Source organism: Cydia pomonella, unplaced genomic scaffold, assembly GCF_033807575.1.
Source record: "Cydia pomonella isolate Wapato2018A unplaced genomic scaffold, ilCydPomo1 PGA_scaffold_146, whole genome shotgun sequence".
Lineage (NCBI taxonomy): Eukaryota > Metazoa > Arthropoda > Insecta > Lepidoptera > Tortricidae > Cydia > Cydia pomonella.
In genome coordinates, this window is record NW_026907789.1 from 27767 (window position 1) to 42958 (window position 15192).

At 35.4% G+C, this 15192-nt stretch overlaps 1 protein-coding gene across 1 annotated transcript; it reads left to right on the forward strand.

Annotated features, from left to right (window-relative positions):
- The first annotated feature begins 1101 nt into the window (after nucleotides 1-1101).
- On the forward strand, nucleotides 1102-8057 carry LOC133533276 (uncharacterized). Its single transcript, XM_061872233.1, has 7 exons — nucleotides 1102-1246; nucleotides 1393-1526; nucleotides 2585-2807; nucleotides 3216-3368; nucleotides 5620-5795; nucleotides 6736-6807; nucleotides 7607-8057. Exons 1-7 carry the CDS (start codon nucleotides 1211-1213, stop codon nucleotides 7851-7853), a joined length of 1041 nt encoding a protein of 346 aa, XP_061728217.1. The 5' UTR covers nucleotides 1102-1210; the 3' UTR covers nucleotides 7854-8057.
- Nucleotides 8058-15192: the final 7135 nt, after the last annotated feature.

The following is a 15192-nucleotide window of genomic DNA, read 5'->3' on the forward strand; positions in this document are numbered from 1 at the left end:
AAGTCGAGGTCTAAACTAAATGAAAACAGGCGTCCGTCTGCAGCGCGCGGTGTGAGCGGGAATGGCGGCCATTTTGTTAAACGATAATCCGCGAGTAGGAGTGGGACCGAAATATTACCGTCTTGCTTTGTCACGCCCTTGAGAGCCGTCTGCTTTATGATGGTAATTGGCTTTCTTCTATTCGAATCCTCTTCTAGCAGTTGCTGTATTTAGGATTCAAGCTGCTCGACCCGTTTTGAAATGCGATTTGGAGATCACTTCAAAATTGCCCGTCTATTTACAGACTCGTTTGACAACATGTCAGATTGGTTGCCTTGGTATCAGTTTTTGCTTTTGTTTAGAATTCTTTTAACATTCAGTTGTTATTTGAATACTTCGAATTCGGATGTCATGTCACTGTGTCTGTATCATTACAACTGGCTGAATAACCTGTCATTGGTTTAATTGCTAAACAGAACATTTTTTAACAACTTCATTTAAAATTAAGAACCTAAAGTATCGTTATACCTATGTACAGTCAGCGTCAAATACTCTGTAGCAGTCGAAGTGGCCAAATAGTTCGGTACACCATACTAAATATATGGTGTACCGAACTATTTGGCTACTTTGGTTGCTATAATGTATTTGACGCTGACTGTACAATGATGTCCTATTTTTATTAGATCAGAACAAATCAGTTGGTTGCTATTAACTTCTTTACATTGTTAAATTCAGAGGTGTGTGTTAATTATTTAAATATTACAAGATCCGCAAGTATCGTGCGACATATCGACTATTTCGCTACTCAAAATATTTATCAAGTAAAAATAATGAAGGCTGTTCTAGTGACATCTATGCGATTTCCTACAAAACAAAAACGGAATTCCTGAACCAACTGTTTAAACATTGTGCATTTCTCCTTAGCGACCTAAACTCAGTAATTTGTACAAGATGGCGCTGTAGACTTCGCTACTATTCTTTGCTACTATTTAACTTTTCAAAAAACATTTCATTTTTTTTGTATTGATAATTGAGTAACAATTTTATTATTCTTTGACTAATAAGATCATCAATGTGGTTGTGAAATAAAATGGTATTTGTAACACTGAGATTTCCGATTTGACAATGTCAATTTTGACATTGACATAGCAATAGCATTGTTTTGATTTGTCCATGGTCGGGTCTTGAATAAAGCTTTTAGGTATTTCTGTTATGCTGAGTTAAAGTGACAATGATATCTCTTTATTCACAACCGTGGGGAAAGTTGGTACGCTACAATTTAATTATAAACAGTTCTTGTAATAACGAGAAACTTAACCTAAGCTGCATAACCTCAAAATAAATAATACATTAATTTCTGTGGTATAGTGGAAAACAGTTTTATCTGTATCAATATGCTGAATAACTTTACAGAGATATATTTGCTCAAACTGCCAAGTGTTCACCAGTCCCAGATGTTTCTTCAGTCAAGGGTTCGACAAATACTCAGATGTACAAAAGGAGAAAATTATCAAAGTTATCAATGATTCCACAGCTGTAATTTCAGAGTATGTATATTTAATTTAAATATGTATCCTAGCTCGTCCTGCCCAATGTTATGAATGAAAGGAAATGAATTTATTTTACTTAAATTTTGAAACAAAGGAAAATCAACTCTATAGTCCAAACAATTTGGTTTTAAGTTCAATGGCTTAAACTGAGTATGGTGGGCAGGATGAGGTTACAGTACACAGAATTCAGAATCATAAGTTTTGTTTTAATACATATCTACTATAAGTACTAATATTATAAATGCCAAAGAAACTCTGTCCATCTCTCTCTGATATCTCTTGATGCATAAACCAAAATTGTGGGCAGAAGCTGGTTATTTCTCATTGCTTTCCTTGGATATTCTAGTTAATAATTTTCTTGTATTAGTTTTATTAACTTGTCTGATGTTTTAAGTGTAACATAGGATTTAGCTTGTAAGGTTCATACTTGCATAGGAATAACTTTGAAATTGGGGTGATGAAAATGGCAAATATCAATAAAACTAGAAGCACTTGTACTACACTTACCAAGGCTTCATACTAGGCAGATGTCATACAAAATTAATCTGAAATTCCTTTCTTTCCATTCATGAGAGATGACTTTTATTAATTTAGTACCAATTATCAACTTGTCACTTAGAATCAGAACTAAAACAACTTATACACCAAGCACGCATCAAGCATCCTCGCATGGAAATGCGACTGCCACAAAACCCAGTGAATGTGTTAGTTAAATATAAAGGTCATAATTTCACAAAAATAGGTAAAAGAGGATAAGCAATTTGTCTAATTGTCACTATAAGCGAAGTCATCTTATCCGATTTTGTTACAAGGAATTTCATACCAACCGCTTACGGCGCTTACTATGAAGAGAGTTTTTATAATATAAAAACCAAACTTCACAGACTAATTACGTCATAGTAAGCGCCGTAAGCGGTTGGTCAATATTAGCAAAGTCATAATAAACGGATTCCACTGTATTCGCATTTCAAACTCAACCTGCTTTTGAATTTACCCCAGTGCACCTTCGCTTTTTTCCATTATATATTCCTATTAAAGTGAAATTTGAATTTCAGCTATGATATAAGCAAAGCAAAGCTAAAGAAATTCTCCCAATGGAGAAGCAACAAGGGCCAAATTAACACATTATCTGACTTAGAACTAGTTGAAGGTTTCACAAAGAGAACTGCTATAAAATTGTATGATAGCATACTTGAAGGTCCGGAGAAAAAGGAGAAGAGGAGTAATAAAATTAAGGGACAGATTTTGCATCCTGCTTTAAGTGAAAGAGTGCGACAGGTGAGTTCATATTCTGTTTATAAATGATAGCTGTATCTTTTCACACTTTACTGTTATCTAGTATATTTATATTAGTTAAGATTAATCTACCTAATATTTATCAACATTTTATTCCATAAAATGAAATAAATGTCATATACAAAAAAAAAGTCTTGGTCATAATTTTCAGTTTATAATTTATATACTTAGTTGTGTTTCTACTTGAAATAAAAAACAAATTAAAATATTTTCATTTCTTCTAATAATTATAATAGTATTGCATTCCATATTTTAATATGATATTTTGGCCGTTGCATAAACAATGCAATAATTTTTAGTTTCTTTGGGTTGATCTAAAATTTTTGACATATACATGACAATAAAATCTTGTGTCAAAATGAAATTTGAAAGATAAACTTGTGTTTACAGAATTGTCAGTCTGTCCTGGCGGTGTACATCAACGTGAACTCAGTTGTCTGGACCCTGATCAACCGGAGTAACTACGCGGTGACTGATTGGAGATATGACCCTATCAATTATCCAGACGGGAAAAAACTGCAGATTACTGATATTTATGATATTGTAAGTGTTTTGTTACATGTATATAGGGCTGCCATCTGTCCAGGTTTTCCCAGATTTGTCCTAGTTTGGAGGCCGTACGGGGGCCGTCCGGGGGGGAGTGTCAAGAAGTGTCCACTTTTCATGTAAGGAAGCACATTATAACTACATTTAAAATTAAAGGTCTTGTTTTTAAAAATATTATTTTCGGATTCGTCCGGGGAAAAAATGCGATTTACGCCAAATGTCCGGGTTTTTTTAAATCTTTGTCCGGGTTTGGCGAAATTCGAGATGGCAGCCCTACATGTATAGGTTAACGCAGTAAATAATTTTCCAAAGGTAGACGTCTTATCGTCAGGTGACAAGCAAAACTCACTAATTACCACCACAAGTTCATAGCCATAATAAACCGTATTACTTTTAAAATAAGGTTGTTTTTAATTTAATTATTTTTTAGTAATTAGTGAGTTTTGCTTGTCACCTGACGTTATGTTTTAGAACTTAGCATCTATTAGAGTATCCCTAAAAACCTACATTAAATGGGGTAGGCCGGTCACAGTACCTTATTGCAGAGGCAAGGAAAGGGCAATTCGTGGATGAGTTTCGACGCGAAAAAGACTCCGACAAAGAAGACGAATCAACAAATTGCTATTCCTGCCGAAGAATAAGTATATAGTGCTTTTCTCCAAACATGCGAGGATATAAGGTAAAATTATCATTAGATAAGATAAGATATCATTTATTGCATTTATTGCATTATCTAAGCGTCAAGCATCACTCAAATCATGATAGTCTTTGATTTTATTAAGCAGTATTCGCACGGTCATACACGACGGTCTTGTAAGAACGAGACATGTAAGGTCGTTTATCTTACTATCTCACTCTATCCTATAGCTTGATATGATAGCTGACCGGGTCGTATAGACGCGGCCCGCGGCTATTTATAATAATTGGCTGTTTACATTTCTCTTAGGGGATACATATTTTTATAAATTAAAAAACAATACAGTAATAAACTTTCTGTCCGCTAAAACAGGACAATAATGATTTGAATTTGATTTTGACCATAAAGAAAAACTATCCGTACTATTTTTGCTACAATAAGGTGAACATTTCCAAGCATATTAGAGAATAAAAACCGGCCAGGAGCATGTCGGGTTATGCTCAGAGTAGGGTTCCGTAGTTACTCTTCCGTCACAATAAGCTAAACTGGAGCTTAAAGTATGGTAGATTGTTAACTAAGGGATGAACTGTGGGTGTACGTCTTTTTACTATGAAGGGGAAACTTTTTGCGATAACTCAAAAACAGCTAAACTGATCATATCCGCTATAGTTTTCATTTAAAGTCTTTCTTAAGCTCTACTTCCAAGATTTTTTTCATATTTTTTTGGACCTATGGTTCAAAAGTTAGAGGGGGGGACACATTTTTTTTCTTTCGGAGCAATTATCTCCGAATATATTTACTTTATGAAGAAATGTTTGCTGAAGACCTGTAAGTATTAGTTTTGAAAGACCTTTCAAACGATATCCTACACTGTAGGGTTGAAGCAAAAAAAAAAATGTTCACCCCCAATTTACGTGTAGGGGAGGTACCCTAAAAAAATTTTTTTTAGATTTTATTGTACGACTTTGTTGGCTTCATTGATTTATATATCCATGCCAAATTTCAGCTTTCTAGCACTAACGACCACGGAGCAAAGCCTCGGACAGACAGACAGACAGACAGACGGACATGGCGAAACTATAAGGGAATCATGGCGAAACTATAAGGGAAACAAACTAGGAATAGTTGACTACGGAACCCTAAAAAGTATTTTACAAATGGCCCTTTAAGCCAAATGTCATAGAACAAAACTAGAGACAAGTAAAACCTTTGCTGGGACCATGTATAAAATTTTTTGACACTTGCCAACCCCATTTCGACGGCCTTTCGGCATAGAACCCGAAAAAATCTCATAAGCACTATACATAAATAAATAATAAATAAATAAATATTATAGGACATTATTACACAAATTGACTAAGTCCCACAGTAAGCTCAATAAGGCTTGTGTTGAGGGTACTTAGACAACGATATATATAATATATAAATATTTATAAATACTTAAATAGATAGAAAACACCCATGACTCAGGAACAAATATCCATCCTCACACGAATAAGTGCCCTTACCAGGATTTGAACCCGGGACCATCAGCTTCGTAGGCAGGGTCACTACCAACTAGGCCAAACCGGTCTTCAATACATGTTTCGCAGTTGTATGTTTTCTTTACAGGCATCATCCATTACCCGTCGTCTGCCTCCAGCGGACATGTACGTGATGAAGGCTGAAGCCACGTCTCTCCGGGCCGCCGGCAGCGACCCTAACAATGCTAAGGCTATTGCTGTGAACCTGCAGAAGGCTCAGATGATCGCTATGATGGTGGCTATGATCAATTCTAGTACGGTTAAGTGAGTAGTACAGTTTTTATACTTTGTTTTAAGGTTTGAAAATCTGATACTATTTTTTTTTATACTACGTCGGTGGCAAACAAGCATACGGCCTGCCTGATGGTAAGCAGTCTCCGTAGCCTATGTACACCTGCAACTCCAGAGGAGTTACATGCGCGTTGCCGACCCTAACCCCACCCCCCTCGTTGAGCTCTGGCAACCTTACTCACCGGCAGGAACACAACACTATGAGTAGGGTCTAATATTATTTGGCTGCGGTTTTCTGTAAGGTGGAGGTACTTCCCCAGTTGGGCTCTGCTCTAGATCTGGAATGACATCTGCTGTGCTGTGCCCTACCACACAAGGCGAGATGACATTCACAATGCCCATACCTCTCTTAGAATACTAAAATTACAGATGGTATTGTAGCATTGATGATTTTGGTCTTAAGCGGTGTTTGTATGTCACAGATGTTATGATACTTAGTCCGCCCATAAGTGTCACTAAGGTTTTTACTGATAAAAAAGTAGGTCCCTTATTTATTAAAAACTAATTTGTGTCAGTCCATATCAAACCTTGTGGCAGTCGGTGCTTATGTCGAGTAGCCGCATTAGTATTGGCGCGCCGCTAATAACGGCGAAAGCGCCGACCGCCATAAGGTCCCTTTTGATGTGGACTGTCACATTTAATCGTGAATTACTTACCACCAGTAAAAACGTTTGTGACAGAACTTACGGGCAGACTAAGGACCGTGCGCGTTGGAGGGTCTGCCATCTAGTGGCCTGAATCGGAAACATAAACATGTACATTGACACTTCACGCCCAAAGCAAGGCAGCCATCTACTGTTCTCGTACGTTTTCTTGTGCATAGTAGATTCTGCCATCTTGTGGGCAACATTGGAAGCATAAACTTCACATTTAGTTTAGTGTTATACTAACCTTATATTTATTTTTGTTTCAGCTTTGATGACCAAGATAAAGAGGATGTTCTCAAACATAGAGTATACTTTCTAAGGCATTCACTTCCATATAGGTAATTTTATTTTTATACTATCGGCAGGCTGTGTTAAACACAATATCTCTGAGAGTATGAGATTCGCTATTAATGCAAATGAAATAATATTAACGATTAAATAAATATAAAATATTGTAATGTAATAAACTACTGTGAATTTGTTACGTTAAATTGAAACCTTCATACTTGTATGTGCTATTGAAATTGCTTCCTTAGTAAAAAAAAAAAAAACAGTTTTTAGGGGTTTTTAATGATAACCGACCGGCGTTTCCGTTTTACCACCATCTATTGAACTGTCGATGCAACTACTAAAAAGTCCTTCTATTTCTTGCCAGATGTCGCTTTTTAAGCTTCTTGTGTAAATTAAAAGTATGCTATTTTTTTGCTGAATTTACACACATACAAAGTTTTAATACGTTCACTGCCACGAACACGTATGTGTGTTAATTTTGTGTTGGAAATGGGACGCTTGGCTTTGTCTAGCGCTTTGTTTTCATACGAAGATATACTAGTGCCATCTAGCAGGTTTTTTCCTAGTTTAGTTGCATTCCGACTCTTAGAACTTCTGCAACATAACTTTACGAAACTTTACTGCTCTTCAGAGTTTTTAAATCGTAAAACTTCACGATAAATCTTTCCTCGAATTTGACAGCTGAAGTTAAACTTAATTTTTCGGTGCCGATATAATATCTGGGTCCCGAAGGTTTAACACATTTGACAAATTGTAAAGCGCCCTAAAGCGCCATCTACTTAAGGAATCTAATTTGCCGCTACATTTTTTATCTGTGGTCTAATTTAAATGTATACCCATTTACAGGTTATATGGAACTCTCGTCGGCAACGAGCGTGTATCAACGGACCAAACAGTAGAAATGATACTCCAGAACACCATAGAATCCCACGTCAAAGTGCCCGAAAACCTCAAAACCATGTTCAGGTCGCAGAAAGACCTGCCAAAAGACATGCTTGGACATAGCCTGTTGCTGGGACTGACTTTTATGGATCTGTGTATTTATAAAAACCAGAATAGCATAGACAAGTTGATGAGGCGGAATGATAGTTGAGTGTGATCTATGGTGCGTCGATGTGATTTGTGAGCGGTGAGTTTTGATACGGTTATAGGCGCACCACACATGATGGGCTGAATTTATGATACTTCCATACAATAATTATTAAATTAAAAAGATATAATACTTGTCATGAGGGCTCTTGATAAATAAAAATATTGTAAATATTTCGTGGAAGGGCCGCTTTTCCATGAAAACATGGCTACGATCTTTAAAATACCCCTACGTTATATATATTTATTTATTTATTTTATACCACGTCGGTGGCAAACAAGCATACGGCCCGCCTGATGGTAAGCAGTCTCCGTAGCCTATGTACGCCTGCAACTCCAGAGGAGTTACATGCGCGTTGCCTACCCTAATAACCCTCCCTCTCCTCGTTGAGCTCTGGTAACCTTCTGGTAACCAGCAGGAACACAATGCAGAAAAAAAAATTTGATGCCATAAATGCCTTACAATGATGTAGATCATTTTGGAATAGCACCGCCATATGTTGTGCGGTGCGCTAATACGCGGTGTTTTTTTAAGTCCGTTGATTTCAAGCGTGCATTCCTGAGCTTAAATTAAGTAACTTTTTCAAAGAAACCGATATTCTAATTAACTCCATTGTGAAGATAATCAATGATTTATTTTTATCTGATAAGGTCCCTTCAAGTGTACACAAGTGTACACAAGTGGAAGTGTATGCAAGTGCTTTAGGGCCTGTTTACATATTGATTAGTGTTTAGTATGAGTTTATACATTTGCTGCCAAACGCAAGTACTATCTCGGACGATCGATATTCGACCTGTCATTGATATGTTACAGTTTTCAATTGTTTGGTGAATTTAAATATAATGTCCGTGTTATAACAACGCTATTAATTACTTTTTACAAAAAAAAAAACTGCAATAGGGAATACGCGAAACTCTGCGTAGGGGGCGCCACTACCACAATCCATCACAATCTGAGGGTCTACCGCGAAACAAGAAAATCGAAATTCCGTTATTAACCTCTCTATCACTTTTGCATATTCGAGCGATGAAGAGGCAGATAACTAAATTTCGATTTTCGCGTTTCCCGGTAGGCCCTTTGTAAACAAACCGCCTTGATGCATCAATTTCATATTTTATTATCTGTGAAAACTATTCAAAAACAGTTTAAGGTACAGTATGTATAAGTTACTCTATGGTTTATGAAAGGTGCTAGTGCTGCACTCTAGCGGCAGAACATTGCAGTAAAATTCCCTATTCAGTTTCCCTAAATGTACTTAGTCGTACTCCATAATGAACGGAGTTAAAAAAAAACACCGTGTACTTAAGCGTGTTGAGTTGAGTCGGTTAGTATAGACAAAATACCCAAGTAGTTGACATCAGTGGTTTTTAGAGTTGCACTAGATGGCGCTGCACGGCGCAATATGATTTTCGTTGGAACTGGATTGTCAACGGTTAGTGCTTGTTTAAATAGTTACCTCGGAATATAGTGCAGCTGTATAGCGACACCTAGTTTAACTATATGTGGACGTTAGTAATGCATTGTGAGATATGAATGACAATGTAAATATTTAATAGGAAAAACTTAATAAAGTGGAAACATAAACATACACTGTATTTACTTGTTTCGAGGCGTGATAATAACCTTTACAGTACAATGGTGCTACTTTCCCGCACTAGTGCGGGAATAAGCACTTTCCGTGACTATGTCGAAATTTTAAAGGGCCATAATGTACTGTAAAACGTTGTACCACACACATGCGAATAGGTTATTCACAGCTCCCTTCGGTCGTGTTTTAATTTATCACCACTCGTTGCGAATTTACAATTTTTCGCACTTTTAAAAGTAATTTTAGTACATTTCAAGCTTATAGGGACCGTGCGCGTTGGAAGACTCCAACGCAATCTTGTGGCCTGAATCGGAAACATGTACATTGACACTTCACGCCAAAGCAAGTGCTGCCATCTAACGTTCTCGTAAGTTTTCTTGTGAATGGTAGTTTCTGCCATCTTGTTGGCTATATTGGAAGCATATAAACTTCGCGCTAAAAATCGGACGTCTCCTGTGCTGCAGGCCTATAGTTTATGCACGCTCCCTATAATTACAATGAAAACGACGACTTTGGGCTTGTGCCCAAATCATGCGAGGTTTTTTCGGCTACTTTTTGATAGGGGAGGGGTCCCCTCGGTGATATTTGGTAAGGTTTTTGGCTACCCTCCGTCTTCCACATAACCTAACGTATATTTTATTGTCATTTTTTCATTCGACCTAATTTTAAGAAAAACAGCGTAAAAAAATTGCGCCATGAATTAGATGTATATGTATTATACGCGATCCAAAGTTTCGTAAAATAGCCTCGCTATGTTTAACGAAACCGAGAAAAAGTATCTACTAATGTGGTACATATTTTTTCTTCGTTTCGTTCTGCACTGTAGAAAAATAAACGTGAGATCTCCTTATACCCCTCCTCCCCCAACGTAATCAGTCGTGATTTTTTCGTTACCCTCCTCCCCCCTATCGAACCTCTCGTGATTTGTACACAAGCCCTTTGACATTTTCTAATGAATTGTCTAATTCCCTACTTAACAAGCGCTAGTATCATCAGAATTCGCCAGAGTGCCATCTATATATAGCATTTACCAGCATTCTCCGTTGGTTTATTTTAGTTATTTAGCGTCATCTAGTTCTTAGGTACCTACCTAGATAGACTAGATAGCTAGAGGCTAGATAGCCTGAAATTTCAATAGATAGCGCTTTTGTAAAAATTATGTAACTCTCAATTGGGTCTCTATTGTTTCCCATAAAGTGTTAAGTCATAATGTATTGTTTGTCCACATTTTCGTTAGCCATAATTAGGTTTTTCTCAGAAACGCGTAACTTTTCATGATTGCCATAAAACAAACCTAACCTAATCTTTCTATAGGATAACCTAAGGAAATTTCTGAAAAGTTAACGGTTTCAGAGTTATGACTAATGATTATATGACTATCATTACATTATGACTTTCAATAATTATGTCAAACAAAGGGATCCGCCGTCATTTATACGTATGATGCTCAATTTAGCGGTAGCGAAATTTTAATATGGTAGTCGTAACTTAAGCGTAACTACTTGAATATAATTTAATATGGTAGTCGTAACTTAAGCGTAACTACTTGAATATAATTTAATATGGTCAAATATCAAATATCAAACATTTATTCAGCAAATAGGCCACAGGGGCACTTTTACATGTCCATTTTTACAAACAATAAATTAAAAAAAAAAACAATTACAAATATCGAATCTATGAAATAATAAATACTTTATTAGAGATGTATACTGTCTCTAAATGTCAATTTGGTAGTCGTAACTTTAGCGTAACTACTTGAATATAAACTTGAATATCATTTAATATGGTAGTCGTAACTTTAGCTTAACTACTTGAATATAATTTAAAGGAGTGACTACTAAGGTGTAGAGAAGGGAAAGTTCTGAATTACTATCTGTGTAATAAACTTAATGTGTAATAAACAAACTGAATTCAAAATCATTGTCTAGTATTCCTAATAACGCTGACGATGATGATGATTTTTTCACATGATTTATAAGAAGGTGGTTGTGGTTAAATAAAACTGCATAATATTGCTTCAGTTGGACTAAAAAGTGTTTATTTGATAAAATACAACGAGCTTACTTTTTACAACATTTTACTTCTATTAATGTCAAAAAAACAAACAAAACCCTTAATACAATATTAATATACATAAATACGATGGTATCAACTTCAAACATAATCATAATGTAACTAACATAAATGCAAAACTAGGCAAGATCATACGTAAAATACCTCTAAATAAAAGTACAATAACTAAATATAACTATTTTAAGATACACCAAGAAAGTCTAATGCAAAAATTTTCTATAGATCACACTTACTTTTGACCTAAAAAAGGTTGAATTTTGTATTTAATACTGATATTATCATTTTGGAAGAACGTATACTAGAAAAACATATTTACAATTTATTTTATATGCCAACATTAATTTTATCGCCTGGATCGTGACCATATCGCCAACTGTTTCAAATTTTATAAACGGAAATCTATTGTAAAATAAAAATTAAATCTGGTTTTATACGGCTGTGTGTAAAAAGTTAGATCTTGTATTCTGGGATTGTCTATTTCAAATCAATTTCATATAGTCTATTTCGGTGTATTTGTAGTTATGTACGAAAATATACTCTATTGTGTAACATCGGACTGGAGCCATGGGGGGTGCTTAGGCCATGTTCATAGGAGCAGGTACTAAATAAACATACTCTTCTGTTCTAGATCTCAAAGTCATATCCCTATATTCTCTATAGGAGCTTCGATCTGAAAGACGGCTTTTGGCTTAGACTACAATTCTACTGCACTTTATCAATTTACTTGCAAAGGTTTGGATGTTTGCTTCTAACACATTTCAACGTACATATTTCCTTTGCGATATCTTGGGTCTATGCCGCAGGTATTCTCTTTGTAATTGGTTTAAATTTTTGGAGATAAGTATATTTTATAGTTTGTGGTTTTATTTCTAGGTTTTAACTTTAGCTTTAAATTTGTAATATTATAATTTAATTTAGTAAGTTCATATAGATTGCGTCAGAGTTTTTTTTAGTTATGTGATGTTCTGATGTTTTATATAGGTATATATTTGAATGAATACTTTTAAAGTTGATTAAGAAAGTTTATCAGGTTTTTATCAAGAGTAAAACCGAACTTTATCAGAATTGGGATTTAAATATGGCGTTTTCTTCTGGTAAAATATTTCAATGAAAAATACTTTATGCAAACTTTTTTGTGCAAATGAAGTATACGCAGATGAATTTGATTATGCAATGTGAGCATTTTTTAAATAGGTAGGTATAGTATGACTTATCGCAGATGATTTTTTGGGCTCGCTAATATGTTAAACAAAAGGTATTGTTTCCTTTATGCAGCGGTTACATTGCTACTGCTAATGACCCCGACATAAGTAACGGGAACGAGCTTGTTCAAAAAGCAAACTAACTATCCCATTTATATGGTTCAAATTCGTGAAACAGTCCATTCGGAGATAACATGTTTTGTTATTTCCAGACATGTAACCACCCGCATGGTGCCTGACCTGACTGTTTTCTAAATGAGTCCATAAATTTGAACCTTAATAGTTGATTTTCAAACGACATGAGTACTTTGGCACGCGCTTAAAAGACCGCACTTAAAAGAAACAAAGGCTCTTCTGAAAAAAACATCTGACAGAATCACACTACATATACGTTCGTTTGTTATTTAGTGAGAACCTACAGATATTCATATTTCTATTACAAGTAGATTTTTAGTGTTTTTTTTTCGCAGAAAATAATTATACCGTTTGTAATTTAACCAAAGCTTTTCTCATCAAACAATCCTCGTAAGATAAATGTTTAATTCAGGAAATGATAAATATTGGAAGACTGTAACTTATTCCATATACAAAACGTTTGCGATACTCGGACCCCCCGCAGCTCCGGCTAATAACTCTGTAGAAACCTACAACAGTGTAAAATTACCAGTCTATTGTTGTATATTACAATAAATATGTACAATTAATGATATAACAGCACCCATTAATGAAACCAATCTGTAGATGCGCCGCCTATCCCGCTCCTGTATAAAAACAAACTATAATATATCACCGTTTTATTGTATAATCTATTGTATATATTGTATATTCTGTATATCTATTGTTTAGACTATGTCGGTATAATGAACATTTGTATTGCTTTTTAAATAAGTATTGTAGCAAAAATAAGCTTGATAGGCGACGCATCTTATGACGTAAAAACTGCATTCAATAAAATCTGTAAAAAACTCAATCCAGACTACAAGATCATTTATCTAATATGTTCATCTTTTATAAAAAATTCAACAACACTTATGTTACTGTGGAACTGTTTCAACAAGTCTATTGTGATAAGAAATCATCGTTTCCATCGTGAGCGGTCGGCGAGTGTGGCAGTGAGTACGTAGGTATCTAACGAACTAGTAGGCCGGTTGGCTACCAATTATTCGCACTATACTAGCAAATTAAATTAAAATATACATCGCCAAATGTCAAGTGTATTGCACTGAACTGCACTAGCTGCAGAGTTTCCGAGGGAAAACGAGACAAATAAAGCTATACCGTCGCGACACTGATGTTCAGCGCCGCGGCAATGGAAGACGTCAAAATAATTCGTAGCCAACGTATTAGAAACTAAACGTTACAACTAAGCTTCCGTCACCCCTGGTACATCGTGACAAGCTTACCATAACGAGCGGACTCATCGTAGAAAACATCAATTGATATGATAAGAGTACGAATTTTGGATTTATAAATTGATATTTCTACTTTGAATCAGTCACAAAATTGGAAACTACACGTGAGGAAATAATAAGTGCTAAATAACCCCACTTGCCTGATTTTGATTATTTTAGTCCTTAAAGTTAAGAAAAACGTTTTTAAATACAAATTTAATCCGGTAAGTGGAGTTTTCGTATGCTGATATCAGCCATACAATATTTTGAATTACATTTACGTAAGCATATAAACCATTCGTACAATCAGACTTAAACTTAAAGAGTCTTTGCCAATTACTTACGATTAAACTTTTAGACTGCAATGAGATCACAAATAAATGCATAAATCAAAAAGGAATTCGTCAAATGCTTTTGTCAAAGTCTTAACAATTTTGTTACCAAGCTACGCTGTGGTTCAGAGCTATGGGAAAACATTGTATTACATACAATTGACACTGTTATCAGTTTACATGCAGAGTATATAAAGACAATGCAATCTTATTCTCTCCTTTTTATCGTTAACAATAAAAGTATACAAAATTAATTAAGTGGTAAGGTTACTCTTATATTAGAAGAGCGTAGACGTTCAAGATCCATTCGGATCGCTCGAAGCAACTTCTTTATATATCCACAGATAAGCAGTTATCATAGATATGTGATATTAAAGAATATTTCGTTGATGTCACTAGATGGCGCTGCATGAAGCAACATTTTTTGTTGTTGGTTTGTGGCGCCACCTAGTTTTCATGCTGCAAAATATTCTTTGGCTCTGCTGTGAATCTATGATAAGTATGTAGTCTGTGACATATAGCGCACATTTTGTGGCTAAACTAGAATGGAATTTTATTCCATTAAAAGATGATAGAAAAGGCAAGAACCGAACTATCGCTAAAGGGTACTAGTGAAGACATGCGATTGTTATAGTGATGGTAATTTATTATAATTTATAAAACTAAAGAGCGGAGGAGCAAAATAATGTGAGAAGAGTACGTTGGACGGCACGCTTACAATATACGGCATATCAATACTTCGGAATAAGATGG

Bases quoted from the DNA above. Each gene is read 5' to 3' on its own strand.
- LOC133533276 (XM_061872233.1), top strand. From the start codon at position 1,211: ATGATATCTCTTTATTCACAACCGTGGGGAAAGTTG. The intron at 1,527-2,584 runs GTATGTATATTT...TTTGAATTTCAG, and splicing joins TCCACAGCTGTAATTTCAGA to CTATGATATAAGCAAAGCAA. The intron at 2,808-3,215 runs GTGAGTTCATAT...TTGTGTTTACAG, and splicing joins TAAGTGAAAGAGTGCGACAG to AATTGTCAGTCTGTCCTGGC.